The following is a 25986-nucleotide window of genomic DNA, read 5'->3' as shown; positions in this document are numbered from 1 at the left end:
GTTGGCTGGTTCAATATAAATAAGGTGGCCAGAATTTTTTGGGCCAATCCGGGGACATGGGGGGGGGGGTATAGAGGAGCGTAGACTATTCCCCTCGTGTTCCTTCATTGAAGTTCTCCCACCACTACTGATGGAAAACTTTGAGTCGCACACGCTGCAGATCACAACAGAAGCATCTGGGGTCGGACGCAAATACGGAAATTCACGCTGAAGCCCATCATTGAAGTGACACTTCCTTTTAGCACTCATGTTGAATCACAGGGATCACCGTGCCAAAATGCAGAAACAACAGGCGGAAGAAAAGAGCCGCCACGCTGCTGTCGCATCCAGAAAGCAAGCCACGTGTAGACACAGCCACAGGCTGAGGCAGAGCATGGCGTGCCTCTCTTAGAATCTACAGATCATGAGTAGGGATTCTAAACACTAAAGAGTACAAAGCGAAAGCTTATCACGTGATTTCTCTCCAAAGTTGCACGACGCGATGAAGCATAACCTCCGTCAAAACACCGCGCATGCGCGCCGAGTTCAAATTATCGTGGTGATGAGATACATTCAAAAAAGTGAACCAGCTCAAATCGTGGACGAAATCTTAAACCGGGGACAAAACGGGGACATGTTTCTGAGTGGGGACAGTTGTCCGAAAAACGGGACTGTCCCCGGAAAACGGGGACGGATGGTCACCTTAATATAAATCACAATTGGCTCCAGTTCCTAATAACTGTTTGCTGTAGCCAGTGCAACAAATGAGGAGTTTCTTACCCCGTAAGCAGAGAGCTGCAGATTTTTTCCTTTTTTTTCCAAACATGGCCCTTATGTTTTTCAGTTGAAACTACCTATTGTTGGCTGTGAGAGCATACTATCACATAATAAACTGAAACCTCCAACACCAGCCATTCAACTTGTCCAGTGTTGCTTCCATCAGATTGGTGAAGCTTTTCTCTGCTCAGATGTACAAACAAAAGCACACATTCTTGTCAACATCCAGACGATTTGTTCTTCTTTTTCCATTGATGTCTAACTGCAGCTGGTGGACATTGGACTCAGCCATTTCAAATTTGTTTTGTAAACTTTCCTAAAAAAACAAGACTGCAGAATGTAAGCCGTTTGAACAGTTTTTGTAATAATAGGAAAGATGGCCAACAGACTTTAACAGTGGTCACCATGTGAACCTATTACCATAAATGGGTGCAAACTTCATGTCATCATCAGTTAAGAACAACAGTCAAAAAATGTCAGAGCATCTTTGTAAAGTGCTAAGTAATGGAATGCCAGTATTCAGGGGCTGAAAGCAAGCAACAGTATCTCTTTGTAATGCGGTCCACTCTCATATTATTTTTCTCAGTGATATTCCTGGTGGTTTACAGCTGTAAAAGCAGTTAGCAGGTGTGTTTACTTCACAACAAACTCAAAATGAGGCCAATAGTGCTCGCACACTAAGCAAGAATGCCATTCCATTTTTTCTTCAAGCCAGGGCAGTAGTTGTACACCGTTGGACTCCATTTCTGCAACCTTCATTTGTAGAGTCAAATTCGGTATGACTTTATAAGTCATGCACCAGTCACAATCACAACCTTCCTACCAGTGTGTGTAGGGTGGGGTGAACAACGTCAGTCGCGGAGGGCCTCACTGGCTACCGGTTTTTGTTAAAGAGAAGTCAGTTATTGCTGATAAAGCACTTATTGCTCATGTGACATTTTCCTGCTTCATTTTAGTTGTCTTGCTTGTTAATATTTTAAATCGTTAATTGCTTATTTTAGTCTTAAACAGCTACATTCACTGCTTTTAGTTGCTCCTTGTGAGAGAATAATTTAGAGGTAACAATTGAACTTTATAAGGATTGGTTTTGGAAAACTATGAAGATGGTCAAGTAAACAAGTGATGTACCAGAAGAAAGTTGATGTCATACACAAAATGTACCAAGAAAATGACTGGCCTAGTCCAAATGTAACCAGGTATTTTTTAAAATGGGAGTTTTCCTTCTTAGTTCATAAAAAAAAAATGTGCATATGCGCACTGTTTTTTAAAAAATCTCCATCCACAGGCACACGCAAAAATCTGTTGTCAAGCACTGTCAAGAGCAGAGATTCTCAACCTTTTTCTCCTTGTGAACCCCTTCAAAACACCGGAATAAATTGGCGAACCTCCTGTGTAGTCATTACGATAGGTTTACCCTTGTATGTTGGATTTTTTGTTTCAATGTGTCTACGAAGAAGTGATGGTTTTAAACTGCTGTTGGCCAGGACTTCATTACAAATTACACAAAGTGGTTTAGGTTCCGACTCATCCCCGGTAAAATAAAAACCCATTCGTAAATAGTCGCTGTCATATTTTCGCTTCTTCTTTTTTGTCTTACTATGTTCGCCTATTTTTGCCTTGCTTTCAGTCTGGAGAGACGGTAGCTCACTACAACATTCAGTGTCATCACCCTGTGTTGGTACCAAATCAAGGACTGAAGTAGAAGAAGAAGCAATTGATTGCTCATCCAGCTTTTTGTCAGACTTGATAAAACTACCTGTTTTTAACTATCGATACATAATAAAATTACGGAGTAATAATTATTCACTTTCACGTTCGATGTGCGCACGTTTAAGTAAAAAGTCTTTATCATAATTTATTTACACACACTATGCACTACCAATTTATCTAATTAAAATTAGTCGTGGATCTTAAGCGTCTTGTACGATTCAATTCGACTCTACTCTCCCTTGTCTGATTGAGGCGTTTTTATATCAGCAGACGTTATTCTTGTTCTTTCTAGCAGATTTGGGGTTCTCTGCTTGCTGAATTGGAAGTTTCCGGATCATACGAGAACGTACACGCATCGCCAGAGGCGTAGCGTCTCATTGTGTTACAGATTGTCATCTGTTGCGACTCGACAATTTTACGGAATCTTCCATCACAATGCGTAAGTGACTGAGGTAATATTCATGAATTTGACATTTAATTGATTTGTTGACCCATTTTATTATTGTATTATTAATAGTACTGTGAATATATTTGCCTACAATTAATATTTTTGGTATTGGCCATTACAATATTTTTTTAGTGAACCCCTTTTAAAAAGCATACGAACCCCCTTTTGGTAATCACTGGTCTAGAACAAGCCAAAACAACACATAACCTTAACCGTTACACCATGTTGGCCAATCAGAAGCCTGAAAAAAAGTTATTACCGGTTTAGGAAATCTAACAGCAATGGCGGATAGAGGTAAGGGGGAATTGTATTTGTGGACTGAGAGTGCTGTTTATTCCTCAGTATCACGCTCAAATATAAAGTCAGCAAAACTCAGGAAAACCTAGACTGGGAATCTTTCCAAACTAAGGCTGACATTCTAGCTGTTTTCTTAGAGCAGTACTATTCTGAGATGTCCCCAGAGTTTCCTTGACACAAGGAACATATAACCAGGGTCCTCATCACTACACAGCTCCACCGCCAGAAAATCTTGGGCCCGACAATTATGGCTGAGCACCTGGGCCCCTGGCTCCTTACTATGATAATTTTGCCTCCCCAAGCTGATCGAGTGATGTGCCTATACTACACTTAAGTTAACGTCAGTCACATTGAAATTTCGCGCAACCATAATTAAATTAATATAATATCGTATTACATGTCATGTCTCATGATGCGTGGAGGGTCTGGCAGCTCTGGATTAAAATTATTAACAGAGTCAACGCATCCTTTTGCAAAGTTTTTATTTCTGTATGTGTATCTCATGATGTGATATTAATGATCACAGTGCCCACCTTTGGACTTTAACATTTGCATCATACACGTTCTTGACGTGAATCACCTCATCTTTCAAATGATGTGGCAGATCCTTTGAATATTTTGCATCTAACTTTGCACAAGAGGCTGAGATCTCCTCCATGCTCGCATGCTCCTAAAGTTTGAAATTGGACAAAAAAGGCAACTTATGTTGTTTAGGCTTTCAAAATGCCTGGATAATGCTGAATTTAAGGAATCCATCATTGCGTGAAACGTGCCTCTTCTGAATTTTACTTCTGGATTTTGGAAATCCTTATCATCTGCATCTGCATCAGATCCGTCAGACTCCAAGACGTCTTGGTCTTTTACGACGCCGACCTGATTTGAACACTGCAGGGATTTCCATTTCATTTGCTATGGCTTTACCCTCCTGCTTGGAGCCCCTGACATGTGTTTTGACTGTCCTCCCTCTGGCGTCGGCTTTGCACTACTAAAATGAAGGCGATGGATATGCTGGGTCCGCAATTCTGTTCTAGAATTTGTTTTTCTGACGAGGAGATCCGGCTATTTCACCACAATGTCAATAAATGAACACTGGTAATCACAGATGGTATGAATGTTAAGAGAAATATTCCATGGAATTTGTGGATCGCTGCTTTATTTCTACATGAGTCCCACTCATGGCACCGATGCACTGAGGGTTACCATGGGCTTGTGAAATTCTGCTACAAGTTCCTCTACTATGGACTCAGTGACAGGTAATTATATATGCACAGGGCCCAAAGGGATAGTAATTGCTTCACCTACTTGCCTTACTATTTTAGAAACCACCTGCCTTGACAACCCAAAGAAAGGTGTTTGCTGTCTGGCATAATCTCCCCCCATCTACTAAAAAGACTAGTGTGCAGGAGCTTTTTTGACAACAATGACAGTTGATCTCATTACAGTTGTCTTTCGTTGATGTGCAGACGAAGCAGCTCACTCAAAGACAACAGTGATGTCCTTAACAAACGAAAATTCTCTCGCCATTCTTCAGCGACAACCACTTTGTTCTCAAAGTTGTCCCACCAACTAGAAGTCAGACCGGGTCTTGTCCAAAACTGGCAACGTTGGCGGCTGGGTCTGTATTGTCAGAGTGTTTAATGTATTAGTGACCTCTGTAGCGCATTCTGATGTCCCTGTTGCTCAATACAGTGATAACGTAATCATAAGTTTAAATACAAACATGTAAAAAGTCCTGTTAACAAGGTTAACACCAGAACTACTTTAGCTACAACTGCCATTGCACAAAATTGCCTCATGTAAATAAAACAGATAATGGTTCACACACTGACATCAAACAAAGAAGATACCTGTGCTCACTCTGACATTACAAGACAAAAATTCCATTATCCCTGTCTACCCATAAACAGGGAAAATGGCGTTTCTAAACAGCTACACCCTGGAAGGAGTTTTTCAAAAGGTCCATTAGCAGGGACCTAAAATGAAGTTTGCGTGTGGGCAAAAAGCCAAAACACATACAAAAAGTTATGTTTTAAAAAATACCTGAGTATATGTGGACTAGGAGATCAGCAGCTGTTCTGTAAACAGCAAGTCTGGACAGTTGTTACATACACAGAAATTTCAAGGGTGATGAATAAATCCAAAGGATAGGAGAGGAATAAGAATATCCATTTATTATCCAACCCGCTATATCCTAACTACAGGGTCATAGGGGTCTGCCAGAGCCAATCCCAGCAAACACAGGGGGCAAGGCAGGAAACAAACTCTGGGCATGGCACACACATACTAGGGATAATTTAGGATCTGCAATGTACCTAACCTGCATGTCTTTGGACTGTGGGAGGAAACCCACACAGACACGGGGAGAACATGCAAATTCCATGCAGGGAGGACCCAGGAAGCGAACCCGGGTCTCCTAACTGCAAGGCAGCAATGCTACCCACTGCACCACCGTGCCACCTGAATAAGAATATAATTATTCTTAAAATAACAACAAGAGAAACATTACAAAATGGGAAAAATCTGTACACCTCTGACATTAGTGTGAGTGGACATCATGGGTAGCGTTGCACCACTGCTTCTCACAGGCCCTTGGGAATGCTGCATTTTTCTTCAGTCAGTCTTCATTTGTTACAATATCAGTAACAGCACTCATCCTGAAAAGGCGTCTGTGACAGGGTAAGGAGCTCAGCAATACAGGAGGACTTTAATGGAGCCAGCTGAGGTGTTCTGGCAATGTATTTAGGATACTTTCTTGGACTCCTCAATTGCAAGGTGTACAAGATGTGGCTCACTAGGACAAGTCTGAGGGGCAGGCCCCTTTACTGAGGGGATTATACTGTATTTCAACCATCCTGCAATAGCATAGGTATTCTCAAAATAGGGTGGAGGAAATGGGTTGCTGGGCATAGGGAGCCCTGATCAGACCAACTCAGGTTATTGACACCAGGAAAAGACAAATTAATATAATATAGATGATAATGATGAAAAAATGAAAATACATCATCAGAACAAAGCAGCACACAGTGTCTAAAAAACAAACAACAAGAGGTCACTGGGAGAATACCTGATAGATTTAACACAGCAAGTGTGAAAAGGATCTGAACACATCTAGGACTGCTGTGGTATAATATTACAGAACAGGGCACATAACAATAGTGATACCATTAGCGGTAATATGAGGAGCTGCACAGTTCCTTCTTTAAAAGGGCAGACACCCAGAATTTTGATGTTGTATTTACAGAGACAGACTCCGTACACCTTTTTTCTGTTTTTCCTCCTGCAGCAGAAACACAAGCCTTGATATCAGAGAAGTGTGGGGACCCTCCAGACCTCTGGAATCCTTTATAGTGACTAATTATAAGTCAGATAGTCCCCTCAGCACAAGCCTAGTGCTACTATTCTGCCTGTACAATGTGGCACAGAGCAACCCCCCAACAACAAGATACCCACCCAGGTAGAAGACATAGAACCACATGCCTTCTACTCAGGTTTTCCTTTTTCTGGTTAAACACCATTCATGACTATCCTTGTGAGGTCTACTGAACAGATTCATCTGAAAAGTTGATTTTAAATCTACAAGAGAATATGTATACATCTGCTTTTTTTTTAGTGTCCATTTCATGAGGTACACCTTCCACCTTCATGTAAATGGTGCGACTCAAACCACTTTCACCTGAACACCAGCAAAACTAATGAGCTGGTGGTGGATTTTAGGAGGCCCAGGCCCCTAATGGACACCGTGATCATCAGAGGTGAGTGTGTGCAGAGGGTACAGACCTATAAATACCTGGGAGTTCAGCTGGATAATAAATTGGACTGGACTGCCAATACTGATGCTCTGTGCACGAGAGGACAGAGCCGACTATACTTCCTTAGAAGACTAGCATCGTTCAACATCTGCAATAAGATGCTGCAGATGTTCTATCAGACGGTTGTGGCAAGCGCCCTCTTCTATGCAGTGGTGTGCTGGGGAGGCAGCTTAAAGACAAACTGGTGAGGTTTGACATCCGTGACAGAGCGACGGACACTGAGCAGGCTCCTGTCAATAATGGAGAATCCACTGCATCCACTGAACAGCATCATCTCTAGACAGAGGAGCAGCTTCAGCGACAGACTGCTGTCACTGTCCTACTCCACTGACAGACTGAGGAGATCGTTCCTCGCCCACTCTGTGCGACTCTTCAATTCCACCCAAACGTTAACATTATACTAAGTTATTGTCTGTTTTACCTGCATTGTTATCACTCTTTAATTTAATATTGTTTTTTTTTATCAGTATGCTGCTGCTGGAGCATGTGAATTTCCCCTTGGGATTAATAAAGTATCTATCTATCTATCTATCTATCTATCTATCTATCTATCTATCTATCTATCTATCTATCTATCTATCTATCTATCTATCTATCTATCTATCTATCTATCTATCTAAATTCGACATTACACAATGGGTGTGTAGTATATATAAAGCAGACCAGTCTTTCTAACATCAGTTAGTGTTCAACTGAGCATTGGAATGGACAAAACAAATGACATTAGGAACCATGAACATAGCCTGGTAGGTGGCAGTGACAGCTGATGACTGTGTCAGCTGTGAATTTTGTCTGCGACAAACAAGAAAATGTAACATAAGTGGGCACAGAAACATCAACACTGGCCACTCGAGATGTTTGGTATATTATTATCATTTCAGAGGAATTCAGGTTCCTTTTGCATCATACTGATGGAAGGATCAGAATTTGGTGAAGCAACATGAGTCCATGAAGCTACCCTGTTTGGTGTCAACAGTACAGGCAGGTGGCGTCAGCTTGATGCTGTGGGTAATGTTTTCCTTGCACAGATTAGGTCTCTTGATACCCACTGAAGAACATTTGAATGAACACTGTTGCTGACTAAGATTATCACTTCATGACTACAGTTTATCCACACTTTGATGAACACTTACAGCAAGAAAAGACACATATTGTCACTAAACAGTTCTAGGAACATAACTGTGAGCATCCATTGTCTGCACAATCTCAACAGCATTGAGTGTTTTTTAGATGATGTGGAAAGAGTTGTTCTCAGCAAGACTTTGCTGCCTCCCAATTTGCACAGTGAAGAATATCCAGCATCTTGTTGACTCCATGTATACCACAATAAATAAAAATGTTGTGTTATTTAATTGAAAACATAAATCTTCTTACCTGATATTTACTGTATGATGTATACGTTTGGTGTTCAAATGGAAATATTCCACAGTAATGCCATCCTTGAGGTCAGGAGCTTGACTAGTCAAGCTGATGGAATTCCTCTTTAGCTTCACTGACTGAGATGATTGGTTTTCACAATCTGTGCAATGTGTGCACTCAAGTTTATGTCCCAGGAATCAAGTGGTGGTTGACCTGTGTGGGAAGTGATGACCAAGTAAAGAGAACATGATGCCAAGACCTGGAAATGCCAATGAGAGATGGAGGAAGAAGAATCCAGCTGTGATGAGCAAGATTCTGTGAGGAAAGAGTGTAGCAGGTCTCAGATGGAAAAATAAACATAGATATTGGATATGCATTTATAAATCTAGTCAGGTACATGTTGGTCACTACCTATTCTGGCAGAATTGAGTGAAACGGAGGTGCCAGCCCTGGATAGAATGCCATCCCATCCAAGGCACACTCACTTACACTGAGACATTTTAGAGACCTAATTAACCTTTTGAGATGTGTAAGGGGACTGGAGTACCCTGGAAAAAAACACACAACATACAGAAGGAGAATACAAGGAGATCTGAACACATATTGCGTGATGTGTTATTTTAACTCTTATAATATTTGCAATCCACACTGGACTGATTATCCTAACAGCAAGTCTTTGCACAGTGGGAGTATGCCAGAGTCTGTATAAATACATACAGAGACATTGGTGTCTAATCAGGATGGGACAGCAGCTCCAGATCTTTTAAGTTATGTCCCACACCCTTTCTTTTCCACCTAATTATTGTGGGATAAGAACAGGCATCACTGGCCAGGGAAGAGCTCAGGCTGTTACCTGGATGGGAGGCCCAAGAGGAATGTTGTACAGACAACTCGTAAGTAATGGGTGGACCAGCAGAAGCCAGAACTTTCATGCAAAGAATTATTATTATTATTATTATTATTATTATTATTATTATTATTATTATCCCTCATGCACTAGGTGGCAGTGGACCTCATATAAGAACTCAGTCAGAACACCTGCAGGGGTGGTAGGAAAATATAGTTCCAGAAGTGCAGCACTGTAGGGGTCCCTTGGAATGAATAGAGGGCACTGTAGGAGGAGGACCACTCTACTTTGTCTATGGCCCAGAGGTGCTTCATAGAGGAGACAGAATGGCACCAGAAGCTTTCCCTCGTATGGCATAAAATAAAGCCTGCTGCAACATATGGGAGAGTCAGAGTCGGGAGGCAGCGGCAGAAGGAGGAAGAATTGGGAATTATTAAATAATTATTGCATACTTATGGAATATTGTTGGGAAAGGATTGTGGAAAGTGTCTGGAAGAACAATAAAATCCATTATTTTATTCTATTAACGTGTGCCAAATTACTGCCCTCGTGTGGTTACACTATAAAAAGGCACATTGGCTGCAGTGTTCATTCCAACCAGGTTCTCAATCAGTGACCATTTTCCTTTCTTTTACTGCAATGAACAAATTCACTCCAGAACAGTGTGGGACCCGTTATACCATTTATTAAAGTGCATGGCACTGTCCCTGGTATCTTCTGTCAAGCATGGGATGTTGAAGATCAGGCCTGAGTGAGAATGACAGTGTATTTGCATTTAGACTTGTGCCTTCATCTTTGAAATAGACTGAACAAAACCATAATGCAGTTTAGCCCTTTGAAGCAATGTTAATGTGCCATAGGAGAAATTTTGGAATAGACAGATTTCAAGGAGAATTTAGAAAATAAAACACCTGTCTGAGTAAGAAATTCAACTAGAGGACTTCAGTAGGGGTTTTGGTTTAAATGAAAGCAGCTGATCAAACATGGATTCGGGAATATCTTGAAATATGTAATATTATTGAAAACTAAATCAATGCCACATGGTGGAAATACTCTTTTTAGCATATTGTCAGTGGAGACAATAGTGCTCCATTTCCAGTGGCCCACTCAATTTAACAACTGACAACCTTTAGTGATAGGATGTAGTGACAAAAATACCAGCTGCACGCTGCAGCGCAGCACTCTTTGCCAAGTCATGCTGCAGCAGGGGTTTTCTGCTTTTGCTGTGTCAGTCTACTTTATTCTCCTTTCAGACTATATTTCAGATCAGGTGTCCATTGCTTATATTTTCCTGATTGGTCCTGCCTTTACAGGAGCTCATCTAACACCCTCTTCTCCCACCTCCACACCTATCAAATTCCCTTTATAAAAGCAGGGTCAGAGGTGATTTTGAGGTATCCAAGGTTCTTGCTTCAACAGTGTTTGAACGGAGCCCTGATCCCATCTCCAGCGACAGCTTCATATTCATTTATTGTTTTGTCATCTCCACTACTAGGAAAAAAATCAACATGGCCTCCCAGATCTGCCAGAACTATCATCGTGACAGCGAGGGTGCTGTCAACCGTCTGATTAACATAGAGCTGAGTGCCTCCTACACCTACCTGTCACTGGTGAGTGTGATTTTGAACTGTAAACGGCCTTTTACTTTTTGTCCTGTAGGGAATGTATGGCAGCAGAGATGGATGGCACCTGGAAGACCTTCAGAGTTAAAGCTTCTTTGTATTACATGTTAGATGTGTTTACTGTAGCCTGAGGTGTGATTTTGACTAATTATCAGAACACATTGTGCAGATGCACTTCTGTAGTCGGAATTTAGACTGCACTGCTCCTACTTACTGTATGTGTGGTAATGTTACTCATTACATGCCTACAATAGGGTTAGGGTTAGGGTTAAGCTAAAGATGTGTCTGAGGTCGCTAACTGATTAAATGCTGTTTATTGTTTCTAGTTGGACTAATGGTCATGAGCAAATTATTCAGCAGGTTATGAGTCTTTTCCTTAATCAATTTTGGTTACTGCTCTTAACTCACGAATCCAGTGTTGCTGGTTCAAAGTCATTGCCTATGTGGGTTTCCCTCCAATGTCCCCAAAAATTGTAGTTTTGGTGATTTGGTGATTCTTGGAGTAAATGTGGGTGTATGTGACTGGGCACTCTGATGGACTGGGTGGTTTCTTGCCTTGTACCCAAAGCTCCCGGGATAGCATTCTGAATTTTATTTCACAGGTTTATAAATGCTATGTCTCGATCAACTGAATTTCTCAATCAGGGCCCACTGAGGTGAAGTTTTTATTTTAGATAAGGAAGAAAGAAGCTTCAAGATAAGGTAGTAATACTCACTAGTCAAGAAGCCAGCACACACAAGTAAGAACTTCACTGTAATCTGTATACGTGATGGCATTGACACTAAAATACAGTATATAAACCCTTAAAGTGCCGGCATCTCATTCCATGTTAGTCCCCACTTTGGACTTTAATGTTGCTAAAGACGTTTATTTTCTAATGTTGCTGAAAAGGATTAACAAAACAGAAAATGGATGAATGGATGCAATTAGTTTAGTTTACTTCAGCCGTCACATTGACCTGGGCTCTGTTAAGGAAAGACAGGATACAGATTATTTGATTTTTAATATAGCATAGGTTAAGGTGAAGGTTGGAGTAAACATTTAAATTACATGCATCCATCCAACAATAATCCAAAAGAATATTTAATTCACAAAGAAAGCAAAGATCTGTTTTAATTGAACAAGTGCACATTTTACTTTGTGTCTTGAGGATCTAGTTTATAATGCTATGTTTGGTCCTTTTTCCTTTTTTGAAATTATCCATTAAAAAAATTAATCAAACCAAATATAAAAATAAACTTGTGAGCTAAAATCTGTTCATCCATCAATTTCCCTAACCATTTTTTAAGGGCTGGGTTTTGGGGCAGCAGGAGCCTATCCCAGCAATCATAGAGAACAAGGCAGGAGCAACCCCTGGAAAAGGCGTCAGTTCATCACAAGGCAAACATGAACACACACACACACACTAGGGTCTGTTTAACATGTACAGTAAAAAGCAGAATTTAACTTGAAGATATCTTAATCGGGAGTTTGCATAGGCTTTCCGTGACTGCGTGGGATTCCCTTGGGTGCTCTGGTTTAATCCCAAAGTGAGCAAAAATATAAAATGGAAACTTTTGCAACTGATCTGGAAGCTTTTCTCCTTAAAAGTTCAGAAGATGGATTTTGTAGGCATATTTTGTATAAAACTGTAAAATTGTGTTCCCCTAAGTATCATCTCCTATTTGAAATTATTTTAAAGACTAGTGGAACATGACCTTACACGTATCATGGTATAAGCTGTCAATGGAGACCAAGATCAAGGTTCAAATACGAGTTTGTGAGTTTTGGCATGACAGAGAACCATTAACATTTTATATATATAGATGCTCTCATTTGTCGAAAACACTCGTTATCCTTCCAACATCTCAAAGGTAGATACATGTGTGCATGAAATTTGCTCTAAAGATCCTACCACCTGTATGGAAAAAGCCAACCAGGAAAGGAACAAAGCATCTGTTACCTCCAACCATAAGTACAAATTAATTTGATTCCGAGAACTATTACCTGGAATAAAACAGATTGGACAAAGCCAGCTAATGTATTATGATATTGGTGTAAATATAACAAAAAGATAATAACCTTGTGAATGATATATTGTGGCACTGTGTTATATGTGTCTTCCTAAAACCAGTCACGAACCACAGAAGTATTTCTCACGCACACACGCAGTCAGAGAGACAGAAAGAGCTCTTTGTGTGTGTGTGTGTATGTCTTGATGATAAACCCAAGCAGAGGCCACTGTGAGAAAATGAATACCACTTGCAGACAACAGAACTTTCATATCCAGCCAAGGAATTTATCCAACTTAACCACGTGAATTGCAAAATCATAAGTTCATAAGTTATGTGCTTTTTTCTATAAAAGAAAAAAGCTTCATCTAAGAGAAAAGGTAGAATACATAAATGAAGTGCATTTTCAATAGGAGAGAAAAAGTTAAACTAAGCTTTCATAGTTTTATGTTTTGCGATTTTCGTTATTGGCGTCTGTCTATAAATATCTATTTAAATATATATCTATATATATTTGCATATATCTATTTTCTATTATATTATGCTATAAGTACTGTAAATTATATTACTTTGTTCATTTCAACAAGCATGTCAGGGTTATTTTTGAAAGTAAGTCTCTGGCCACATTTTAAATCACAACAGAGAAAGTGAAAATGCAAATGTAGACTTTTGTTGATTTATGAGCCCTGTTCGTAAATTGTACAGATCTCTTCATATTTTTGAAGAACCTACACCCCATCCCAGTGATGGACAAGTTAAATGACTCTCTTTTCTACTCCCTGCAACTATGAAATGGATTAAAGAGGAGAAGTAGGAGGAGAATGAGGATGAGGAGGAGGTTGGAAGCTTGCACTGATAGAATGTGTTGCTGCACCCACCACATGGCGAACCACCTCAGGATTCCAGTTTAGGACCCGAGTGCAGCCATGCAACAGGTGACACCTCAGCACTGAAATGGATCAAGTGAACTTGATAATGGATAAATGGACATCATTGCATACTAAGCATTTTAGTAATAATTACATTTTAAAATTAAACATAATTTACCATCAGTTATAAGAAAGCTTATGAGCATCTCTCTGCCATCTCACTTTGTCTCATTCTTTGCATAGTCACAAGCACCTACAACAAAGTATCTCACATTTTGCAATAAATCGTAGGCATCCATGTGCTGGCATCTTTAAAAACACTTCCTTTTAGTGGTATTATTAAATAAACAAACATTCAACTCCTAATTTAAATTTACATCGATTGATCTCTTAAGTTTATGATATGATATGGATCAAACCTGTATATCCATGATTTCCAATATAAAATAATATCTTCCATTCATTTATTAGCTGAAATATCACAGCCTTGTTAGCATTAAAATTGATTTCATTTTTCTGAAAATAAATCCCCTGAGGAGAGCACCACACTTAAATGAAATTCATTTTACTATTTGTTTTGTCTTAGCCCTAATAACATTTTCTAAGCCTTACATCTCATAACACAAACATCACAAAATTTCACTGAAATCTAAACACGAAGTTCATTCAGGCACCAGTCCATATTCACCGTTAGATCAATTAAACAATTCAAGTTGTGTTCAAGTTTACCCAAACGTGGATTTAGGTTTGCTCTGGCTTGCCTGAATTTTTATATAAACTAAAAGCTACTTTTGTACTTTTACATTTTATTCCAAAGCTGCTTACAAATGAGGTGAACATATTCAAGTCAGCATGTTAGGGGGCTGCTATAAAACAGATGTTCCAAAACTAGGTTAAAAAATTGACCAACATAAGTAAAAAAATGTTCTAAATCTTAAAAGTAAGCAATTATTAAATCATCTAGTTAACCTTGCTCTAAATACAAAAGAGCATTGCATGGAAACAATCACCAGTTAGGAAGGTAAGGCTACACAGAGGTGGAGTGTATGAGAGACATCTTATTACGTCTTGCTCTACAAATCTTTTCTGACCTCCTGTAGGCTCACTACTTCAAGCGTGATGATGTGGCCCTGGAAGGCTTTTCCAAGTTCTTCAAGGAGCAGAGCAAAGAGGAACAAGAACATGCCAACAAGCTCATGGAGTTCCAAAACAAGCGGGGAGGCCGCATCTTCCTCCAGGATATCAAGGTAATCAATGATTTTGTTATGGGCAGATGATGCCATATGACCTTAGCCTGGCTCAATTCAATAAAAATTGTCTTAGCAGAAGCCAGACAAGGACGAGTGGGGTAACGGTCTGGATGCCATGCAGACTGCCCTTCAGCAAGAGAAAAACCTCAATCAAGCTCTACTGGATGTGCACAAGCTTGCCTCTGAGCGCACTGACCCACATGTAGGTAGACGATATCGATCCATTTTGCTGTGCATACTAAAGTGAGACTTAAGAGGTTTCCAACATTTCTCATTATGTAGGGCTGGTAATGATGGAAACGCTACTCTAACATTAAAGATACCACGTTTCTTCCTGCAGCTCTGTGACTTTCTGGAGACCCATTTCCTGAGAAATAAAGTGAAGATGATCAAGAAGTTGGGTGACCACATCACCAACCTGAAGAAGACTGGTGGCAGCAGTACTGGACTAGCCGAGTACATGTTTGACAAGCTCACTCTGAATGAGAGAAGCTAAAATTGGCATCTCCACAAGTTTTCTCAATGAGGCAATAGTTTTGAGGCCTTCAGTACACACCTGCATTACTAAATAAAGATTATGAAATCAATGTTTTACTACGTGTGTTGTGTGGCTGCCATGGTGAACAATCACTCAATTAAAGGGAAGATACGTAGCATGGGAAACATCTTCTCTTCTTTATTATCTGATGAGTACAGAAAGTATTCAGACCTCTTCACTTTCAGCACACTTTATTGTGCTATAGATTTAATTTTAAATGAATAAATTTGCTATTTTTGTCTAACAATCTACACGTAATAATTCACAATAACAAAGGGAAAACATATTTTTGGAATGGTTTGCAAATTTATTAAAAATGAAAAAGTGAAATCTCTCATTCATTTAACTATTCAGGTCTTTAATTTAGCACTTTGTAGAAGCCCCTTTGGCAGCATTTACAGCTTTGAGCCTTCTTGGGTAAGACTCTACAATCTGTGCACAACTGGATGTGGGTAGTTTATCCCATTCTTCTTGGCAGATCCTCTCAGGCTCCATTAGCTTGGATGGGAAGTGTCTGTAAACCTCCATCTTCAGATCTCTCTACAGATGTTTGATGAGGTTTAAGTATAGTCTGTGGCTTGGCCACTCAAGGACAGTTAGAGACTTGTCCTGAAGCCACTTCAGCATTGTCTTGGCTATATGTTTCAGGTCATTTTCCTGCATGAAATGTGAACCGTTGCCCCAGACTGAGGTCACGTGCACTCTGGAGCAGGTTTTCTTCAGGGATCTTTCAGTATTTGGCTGCATTCATCTTCCCCTTAATAATTCAGACAAGTAACCCTGGGTTAAAGACCATCATCCCACCACTAAGGCCCAACCAAACCACATCAATTATGAAATCTGATATCAGGCTTATAAAATTTGATATAGAGCTTTTGAAATTTGATACCGTACTTTTGAAATCAGATATCAAACTTGAAGATGTTGATATCAAGTTTCACAACCTCGATATAAAATTTCAAAAGCATGATATCAAATTTTAAAAATGTGATGTAATTTTTCATATACTCACTATCAAATTTTAAAAACCTGATGTCAAATTTCAAAAGCTCAAAAACAAATTTTAAAAGTGTGATATCAAATTTCATAAGTCAAATATCAAATTTCATAGAAAGGATAATAGATTAAATGTTAAATCGGCCTGCCATACTATACTACCATTTAAGCTCTCTTTTTTGAAATTAAGTTTCAAAAGCAATATCAAATTTCAAAATCTTGATATTAAATTTAAAAAAATTGATGCCAGATTTCAAAAGCTCAATATCAAATTTATAAACGACAATCTCTGCGTTCTAACTGCTGATATCAAGGAGAATGGATTAAATGTTAAACATGGCCTGCCATATTTCTTTCACACTTGCTGTAATTTTCAATGCAGAGTTGCGTACAGTAAACTGCTCCACTTATGGCACTGGCAGCATTTCACCACTTTCCTCTTCTACTGATGTTTTAAACATTGATGCTACTTTTGGTAGTTTGGCAGTGACCTGTTGTGCCAGTTGGTTAATTTGGGCAGTGCTTATTTTCTTCTTATTATCATGATGGATCTCTTTGCTATCAACAAGTACTATAAGGAATTAAGCAGATTTTCTCATGATTACCTAGCTGTCTGCTGCCTGTAAAGTCACAGGATGCAACACACCTGTTTTTTCACTGTCTCGTTTAGTCCAAAAATGCACAAACGTGCTTTTTCTTTTTGGAAATATCAAATGTATTGTAGCGTGGCGATCACTGCGCTGGATGGATTTTGTGCTCTTTACATGGCTCTTTGAAGTGGCTCACTATCCTTAAAGGGACTTCTTGTTTTTTTCTGCATTAGTTGGAAAAAGTCTGTGTCTTTGCAGGCTTGCCATTTATAAAGACAACCCTGCCTCTGGTGATGTAATGCCAACTCCTACTTAGGTGACTTACCTTATAGAGTTCCCTTGTGTTTTCCAAGAGAAGTCCAACCTGTCATTAATGTGGACCCTAAAGTACTTGTAGGAGTGAATCACCTCTACATCCACACCTTGAATAGTAACTGGACATAGAAGCTGTTTGGTGCTGCAAAAGCCAATACCCAGTTCCTTAGCTTTGCTGATGTTAAGATGCATCTTTTTGCCCCAAGTTCTCCATCTGACTCCTGTACTCTATCTCATCCCCCTTATTAATACACTCCATAACTGCAGAATCATAAGAGAAACTCTGAAAGTGACTTGACCTGGTGTTATATTTGTAGTCAGAGGTGTACAGAGTGAAGAGAAAAGGAGATCGGACTGTTCGTTGTACTGCTCCAGTGTTCCTCACATCCGTATCAGAAACACAGTCCTCAAATCTTGCATACTGTGGTCTGCCAAACAGATAGTCCTTTATCCAGGACACCATAGGCTCATCCACCTGCAGAGTTTACCCCTTAACTCGGATGGTTGGATGGTATTGAAGGCACTGAAGAAAACAAAAAACAGAATCCTCACAGTGCTGCCAGCTTTGTCCAGGTGAAAATAAACCTTGTGGAGCTGATAGATAATTGCATCATTCACTCTAATCTTTGTTCAAGGCAGTGGGTCCAGGTGGTCTACCATAACAGGACCCCTATAGTCTAGGACCAGCCTCTCAAAGTTCTTCATGATGTGAGATGTGTCACTGATCTGTAGTCATTAGGTGAAGAGGCACCTGTCGTCTTTGAAACAAGGACAATGCAGGACTTTTTTCACAGCAGCAGCGCTTTCTGATTCCTTAGGGACAGACTGAACAGGTAAAAGAGGACACCACAAAGTTGGTCAGCACAGGTCATCTGGTCACATGACTTTTCCTGTGTATATTTTCCTCAGTTGTCTCATTACTTGGTCTACAGTTATGGATAGCCAACAATGATTGTCAGAGGTCGAGTTGTCAATCTCCATTCCACTTGATGTGTTAGGGAGTTGTTGATGTAGTAGGGATGGTTGTGTGCAGACTGGTCATTGGAAGAAGGTGGCAGTGGAAGGGGAACATCCATCAAAAATTTTGAAATTACTGTTATCCAGCTCACTCAGTAGAGTTCAGTGATGTGACAGCTGGAGCCCATCCTGACACAATAAGACAAACCAAGATGGAGAACAATTTCATCACAGGGCAAACTCAACCCCTTCTAAATTCACTTATTTGGGGTCAGCTAAAATTGTCAATTAGCTTAACATGCAGATATTCAGGATGTGTAAGTGAAAACTGGAGAAATCGCATGCCCAACAATAGGTGCCACCACGCTGCTCCACTGCTTTTGTTTTCACATGAATCCTATCTGAATAAACAGACCTGGAGTTACAGATCCAGTATTTACAGTATGTAATCCAGGTTTTGAACAGCAGACTACAGTTGGATTTTTGTCATTTATTTAAACACAAAGATGATCACACAGGTGACATCTGACGAGACTGGCAACAGCTGCATTTGGCATAAACAGTAATGGCAAAGAAATAAACTGTCACGTCAAAAGTAAGTTATTCTGCGAGTAAAAAGCAATGGTAACAGATTATACCTACATGAAATGGAATTGTAGTTATAATATATTGAAATGAAACCTATAATTTAATTATAGTCCATAACGTCAGTGATTATGTTTTAAAAATATAAAGACATTCACTCACAATTACAGTAATTAAAAAATACACAGCATAATGCATTGCTCACTACTGGAGTTATAATACATGCACTATTATGAAACGCATGCAAGTAATGAATAGTCTGAGAACAACTAACAAAAGTCAGTTTACATTTTTTTGGTGATAAAGCATGGTTGTGGCAAGTAGTTGTAGATCAACGAGGTGTCCTAGAATTGTACAGCAATGGCTCCCCTTTCCCATTATAGTTGTCATGATTTCTATAGTTGTCACACAGAATGTGATCTTCATACCATTCCATTTATTATGGAAGATGTCTGGTGGCTTTTTACTCTCCCTCATCAGTTTCTCTCAGTAGTGAACAAAGTGACCTTTGGGTTCATATAGCTGTCCCAACTCTCGTGGGACAGAGCTTACTGTTTGTATTCACCTCTCCAACCTATCAGGCATTATGTATTTGTCAGTTTTCTGTTGTACTTCCACATATGGCTAACTGGAGACCCAAAACTCCAGTTTTTCTATTGTCAGTGATCAGGTCTACAGGCATTCATGCAGATGCCCCTCTTCCTAAATGGCATGTGACACGATTTTTCCGATACGAGCTTGACCTTATTTATGCACAGTTTGATTTTATATGGGATTCCATGTCTGTAACCCAGGAAAGAGTTGCAAGTGTATGTGGCAAAACGTGATGATACAAACCTTGAATGATACTGTGAACAAATTTCCCAATAATTTGTGGAAATTATGTTTATTTATAAATCAAAAACCTCAACAGTACATAAAACTAAAAAAAAAAAAAATCTAAAAAGAACAGCAAATACGTTGTTGATGGTCATTAAAAAAAAACTTAACAGAAAATAAATGGAGGCAGACACAATGATTTAGAGCCAGCTTTAATTGTCACAGTTTCAAAAAAATCATGGTACCCATTACAAACAATAAATAAAAATAAAAATGAACACACTTGCTCCAGCTGGGGTAACTGGGTCAGCTGACAAAAATGTCCCTTTATCAAAACACGTTCTGAGAGGACATTTATATTTAAGGTTTTCTTTGAACCACAAGTGTTGATGCTTGTCCATGCAGGTTCTGGGCTCATGGGATTTGTGGATCCAGATTCCCATACAAAAACTGTACCTATGACGAAGTGGAACAGATACATAGGTACACTGTCCTAGGGACCTAAAACTGGGACAAACTCAATTCTTTATTAGAGTCTTACAAACATGCCTTCAAGAAATTCTACAAGGCCATCTGCAAATGTTGGCCAGGCCAGCAAAATGTTAAGAGGTAGAGCAAAGAAAACATTTTAAATTTAACAGTAAATGTGATGTGAGTAGTAATGGGATGTTCTGTAAGAAAAACTCATTTACTAGTTATATCTTGCCCTGGTTCTTTGAATTCACTAGCAAGTAAAACAGAATTTTCTTTGCATGCTACACTGGATACACATCCTTTTACACAATATTATCCAATTATTATGTATTCAAGCTTCAGCACAAACTGACCCTGTAAGGCAGCCAGTACTTTAGCAAGTGCCATTTGTTTTCTAAAAGCTTGCCTTCTTCTTCTTATACCATGGGTGATTTGGTTTTCCTTCTGTCGGCCTATTAATGTGCCAATTTCAGCCCCAGATCCTCCATACTGCTGGATGAAAGCTTTAAAGCAATTGTCACGATGTGGCAGAATTGGATGTCACAGTTTAAAAACACTATGAAACAGTGATGGACATTTGATTACATAATTACAAGGACCATATTTTGGCTCCTGGTGGAGCCACTGTCTGTGTGGAAAATGTCAATTCTCATAATATCTGCATGGGTTGTCTCCAGATACTTTAATTACCTTCCATAACCTAAAAAGTTACATTGTATGTTGTGTTGACTGGCACAGTCACTGGCTTTGAGTGAAGATTTGTGCATAGGTGTGCCCTGAATTAGTTGGCCATTTTATCCAATGTTGATTCTAAACTTGCAAGCAATGTTGCCAGGATAGGTTCAGACTTCCTTTAACTCTGCAACGGACAAAGCAGGTATGGAAATTGGATGGAAGAAAGAATTGGATTATAGAAATTTTCTTTTATCTTCATAAGTTAAAATTTTAACAATGAAAAGCCTCTTGATTCTTACGGAAGCTCTGAACCTCACAATGAAAAAAATTCTGAGATAACCCTTTTCTCTTACTGTATGTACATGAAAATATCTTTTATGTATGGGATACTTTCACATACTAACAAGATAAAGTTAGAATAAAAAAAACTGCAAATGTGCACTTTAGGTATCCTGTATGTACATGAAAGTATCTCATACATATGTGAAAACATCTCATATGTACGATATTTTCACGTATGTACAAAATCAGGGTTATGTCATGATTTTTTTCACTGTGAGGTTCAGAGCTTCCATAGATTCTAACTGCATCGACATACAAAGTTTATAATGAGTGACCTAGTAACTCAGGATCTGTCCTTTCAGTTACATTTTCCATTAAAATACAAGGAAGAAATTAATGTGGCTTTTTCTGAATGTTATGTACAGGCATATGCACTTTCAGAAACTGTAGCATAGCAGTGTGTATGATTTTTCTGTCTATGGTCACAAAATTCTTAAATACAGAATGGTTGGATTTAGCACCCCAGAGCAACCTGATGAACAAAAAAGGATGGCTTTGCTTCCAAGGTAATATACACTAAAAGCTCAGCCTGCATGGAAAAGAAAAGCAGAGACAACGGCTGGATTAGGCAGAAGTAATGACGGAAGTGGTTTAATGTCCTGTCATCAAATGAGTTCTGTGCCCAACTGCATGTACCCAATCTACAGCAGCAATTGATAACCCTGTACTTAAGATGGTACTCGTGTTTGCCAGTTTTCATTTCTACCAAATGTCTTATTTGAAGCAACTCTCATGCATTCCAAAATCCTGTTCTGACACCTTTCATCCCTGTGGTGGTCAGCCAAGTAAATTGGGGATTAGTGCAGAGTACTGCACCCTGGTAAGAGATCTGCTTGTCCAGTGGTGCAATTAAACCATGAATTGCATCACTCAGGTCTTTTTTAAAATTTTATATAGCACCTTTAACTGTAAACATTAATCATGAAATACAACACAAACCAATACACTACATAGATGCATAGTTTTACATTTTGTAGTGTAGCCAAAGTAAATGACTGGTAAACCTGCAGAATGGTGGATAATAAACTAGAAAAATAAAATATACTAGGATATAATTTAAAAATAAAGTCTAAAAACTTACAAAACACAGTTTACTGCAGTGGGCAGCAATCTTAAAGAGTTTTTACAGACATTAAGATAACTGTAGAGTTTTCAAAAACTGTGAAGATGCTACCTAATATTTTAGTAGTCTTGAGGGATCAGCTGCAATGAAAATCAACACAGCAGTAACTGCCTACATCAAAAACACCCAATGCTTACAGATGCTGCCTCCTTATTATGATCCTTGAAATTTGCTAGTGAACACCTCCAGTCCAGCAGAACGGGTACCCTAAGTAACCCACAGCTGGCCTGGGTACAGCAGATAAGACTGACTGACATGCAAGGAAGCGTGATGATCTCTTGTAAACATGATGCATTACTGTAAAAATGACACATTTTTTACAGCAAGTTGCTTAGAGACTTTTTATCATGAAACAAACACTGACCCACAACAAGTTTGCAGCTTTAAGAAGAACTTTTCAACATTTACTCAAAAGATTAGCAGAATAAAGTGTTTGTTTTTAGTTTATTTCTTCAACATGATTTAGAATTACGTCCTGCTGCCATCAGGTTTGCCATCTCAACTTTGACAGAAGTGCAACTTGGTTGGGTCTTAGTAAGAAACATGACTAGCATCACACCCTGTATTTAATCCCTTTTCACTCATCTCTGGGCATCCTGGGATGGACTGAATTGTTTGAAGTCAGTAATAATAAGTCATTTGGGCCAATTTCATTAGGACATGAAGAACTGAAGTTAGCCAGAAGACAAACAGACCACCCCATGCTCAGTTCTAGCAGAAAGAAAAATCTCTAAAAATCAAGAACAAAAAAACAATCTTAACGATTAAAAACACATATTATAATAAATCAATCTGAACATATTTCTTATATATATATATATATATATATATATATATATATATATATATATATATATATATATATATATATATATATATATATATATATATATATATATATATAATACAGTTGTTACCAGAGCTGTACCACTAAAACACTGAACTGCTCTAGTCATAAAGCAGTCTGACTGACCCATTTTAGTTTTGGGATTGTGACCAGTGCGTACAAGCCTAGACCGATTTTTGTTTAAAGTCAACATACAGAATGTCAGATGCAAAAATAGGCTAGGTGTGAAATTCTGCTGCTTACAACACAACTGACAGGGACTTTCTTCCTAAACCCAGAAATAATAATCTGCAAAATTCATCACAGATACAGCATTTGCTGTGGTCTTGCTGTCTGGGTTTCTACATAGCAGGCAACTGGCAAGGCCTGTAAACTGGTGATTATGAAAGTAAAGGTAGTGGTGCTCTGGCTGCAATTAAATTGGGGAGAGTACTGCTTGTTAATTTATCAAAGTAAATGTCCACAATTTACAATTTTGGTGGAAGTAAGCGATGCTGGGACTATCAGCTAGAGAATACAGAAGTGAGGAACGCTACTTAAGTTGTACTCTGGACTTAGTGATTATGAAGATGGCAGTGTTTACGAGGCATGTTAGGGAAAAAAGTAGGTTGTGTAGTGTTCAGATTTTCCTTTGGTACTCATGTTTACATCTCATGGAAAGAAATAGATATAAACAGGACAGAAGGTCCAACATAATGAATATGATTAACATGGAAGGTGTTAGAAGAAACAGCCTATGAACTGCTTTTTGAGAGTAAAAGCTGCGAAGGAGAAAAATGAGTACAAAACAAACACCATCACAGAAAATTAAATTTCTGGTTGCAAACCATGGAAAATGAGCAGTGCTGTGTTCTCAATTCTGAAAACAGGGAAGTAGGAACAACATGGTCATTATATAACAAGAACACAAAAACAAAGAATGAATGCTATTGATGCTATATCCTGGTCCAAATCCTGGTCCTGGGTAACAAGACAACCATATTTAGGGTCTATCAAAAGAAAAGACACTGAGATTCTAATGGAAATGGGATAAGTGTATGGGAAGGTAATGTTAAAAAAAACAAACCTGAAGATTTCTTGATATTGAGGGTTCTTGCACTGCATTATAGCATAAACGTGAGAGAGGCTGGTAGTGCTGTGATACTGTAGCACAAAAAGGGATGGAGCAATAGTAAACTATATATATTAATTTGCACTCCTTCCACTTTATGCTCATGCATGGAATGATCTCAGATGGCTCTCAGTGGATGAAAAAAGTTTTCATTTGCTCCCCTCTTCAAGTGCATAACAATTTCTTGAATCTGTGAGTAGCAAAGCAGAAAAGAAGGTAAAGCGTTGGGTGTGGGGAATGTGGAAGTGTGTGCCTTCATTCACTAGGAATGTATCAAGTGCTATTGAGACTCATCAAAAGACTCTGCAGCAAGTCAGAAAATACATATGCATCTTCCTCGACAATCTTGGAATGTAGCATGTGATTTACTGACAAGCTGGGAATGCGCCATTTTGCTTTATTTTTTAATAAGATTAAGGTCACAGCAAAGGCCTTTTGAAGTTCTGCTAAGCAGAAACTTAAAGAGTAGGGGCCCTAGTTTGTTTTGGGGCCCAGTTTCAGCAGGGAAATCTTCTCTCTGAACCTCAGCACCCCTGAATTCACTAAAACAACAGAGGGCGCAAACACAGAGCACAAAGATCACACACACACACACACACACACACACTTACGCGCACACACACACTAGCACTCGCTAAATAATACACTAACTCTAATTATACAATATAGCTTTTGTATACACCTTCACATGTAAATAATAACTTTGTAGCACAGAGAGACAAACAGAGAGGCATGCTGGGACATATTAGAATGATTCTCCCAATATTTCTCCACTCTAGAATGAACCCCCCTTCATGTCTTTTGTTTTTCTGTGTATGTCTTTTTATGTCTTTAAATACATGCTCTGGAGAAGTGTTTTGCTCCAGAACATTTTGCCCTTCATTTGTTTCTTAAAATTGCTCTGCCACAAGTTCACACAACCTCTTGGAGACACTCTCCTTACTGCTGCGCAGGGTAAGTCGGTACATCTAGAGGGCAAAAAAATAATATGAAAGGTTAGTCCAACATTCCCACAACCGGAATCAAAATTCCAAAGATAAGGCCAAGCTACCCAAAAAACGAAATATAAGATCACAGCATTTCAATCCATTTTCACAGGGACAAATGGCAATTCCCAAGAAGCTGGAACATTATCAGTACATTTATGTATTTTTTGATTAAGATTACTTTTGAAGTCATAAAGAAAAATGAATAAATTAAATTTTTTTATAAAAAATGTTTGCTGTATTTCTGAACAATAAAACCTGAATACAAATGCAGTATTTTCTAAAATATATTTGCTATAATTCAGAAAATAAAAGCAGAATACAAATCTATACTAATAAAAGGCAAAGCCCTCACTGACTCACTCACTGACTGACTCATCACTAATTCTCCAACTTCCCGTGTAGGTAGAAGGCTGAAATTTGGCAGGCTCATTCCTTACAGCTTACTTGCAAAAGTTGGGCAGGTTTCATTTCAAAATTTTGCGTGTAATGGTCATATCTAGAAGCTATTTTTCTCCATTTACTGTAATGGAGTTGAGCTCGAAAGTGTGGGGGGCGGAGTTTCATGTGACATCATCACGCCTCCCACGTAAACACGCAGTACATAGAAAACCAGGAAGAGCTCCAAAAACCGCTGAAGAAAACATAGATTATATAATTAAGAAGGCA

The 25986-nt window shown here is 38.9% G+C and overlaps 2 protein-coding genes across 4 annotated transcripts in view; one reads left to right on the top strand and one right to left on the bottom strand.

The window, feature by feature from the left end:
- The first annotated feature begins 10551 nt into the window (after positions 1–10551).
- On the top strand, positions 10552–15546 carry LOC120543411 (ferritin, middle subunit-like). Of its 2 annotated transcripts, none has more exons than XM_039776503.1 (4): positions 10552–10836; positions 14810–14956; positions 15033–15161; positions 15300–15546. In XM_039776503.1, the coding sequence occupies exons 1-4, from the start codon at positions 10735–10737 to the stop codon at positions 15453–15455; spliced, it is 534 nt and encodes a 177-aa protein (XP_039632437.1). In that variant the 5' UTR covers positions 10552–10734; the 3' UTR covers positions 15456–15546. The 2 variants fall into 2 exon arrangements, with proteins under 2 accessions (XP_039632437.1, XP_039632438.1); XM_039776504.1 differs by having other exon boundaries at positions 10553–10836; positions 15036–15161.
- Positions 15547–23203: 7657 nt separating this feature from the next.
- Positions 23204–25986, bottom strand: part of ap2a1 (adaptor related protein complex 2 subunit alpha 1) — an 88084-nt gene continuing 85301 nt past the window's right edge. For both annotated transcript variants that reach the window (XM_039774194.1, XM_039774195.1), the window contains one exon: positions 23204–25299. In XM_039774194.1, coding sequence (XP_039630128.1) covers positions 25222–25299 — 78 coding nt within the window. In that variant the 3' untranslated portion in view covers positions 23204–25221. The remainder of the gene's footprint in view (positions 25300–25986) is intronic.

This window comes from Polypterus senegalus, chromosome 13, assembly GCF_016835505.1.
Source record: "Polypterus senegalus isolate Bchr_013 chromosome 13, ASM1683550v1, whole genome shotgun sequence".
In the NCBI taxonomy this organism is placed as follows: domain Eukaryota; kingdom Metazoa; phylum Chordata; class Cladistia; order Polypteriformes; family Polypteridae; genus Polypterus; species Polypterus senegalus.
Note: the sequence above shows the minus strand (reverse complement) of the source record. Positions and strands in the feature narration are given on the sequence as shown.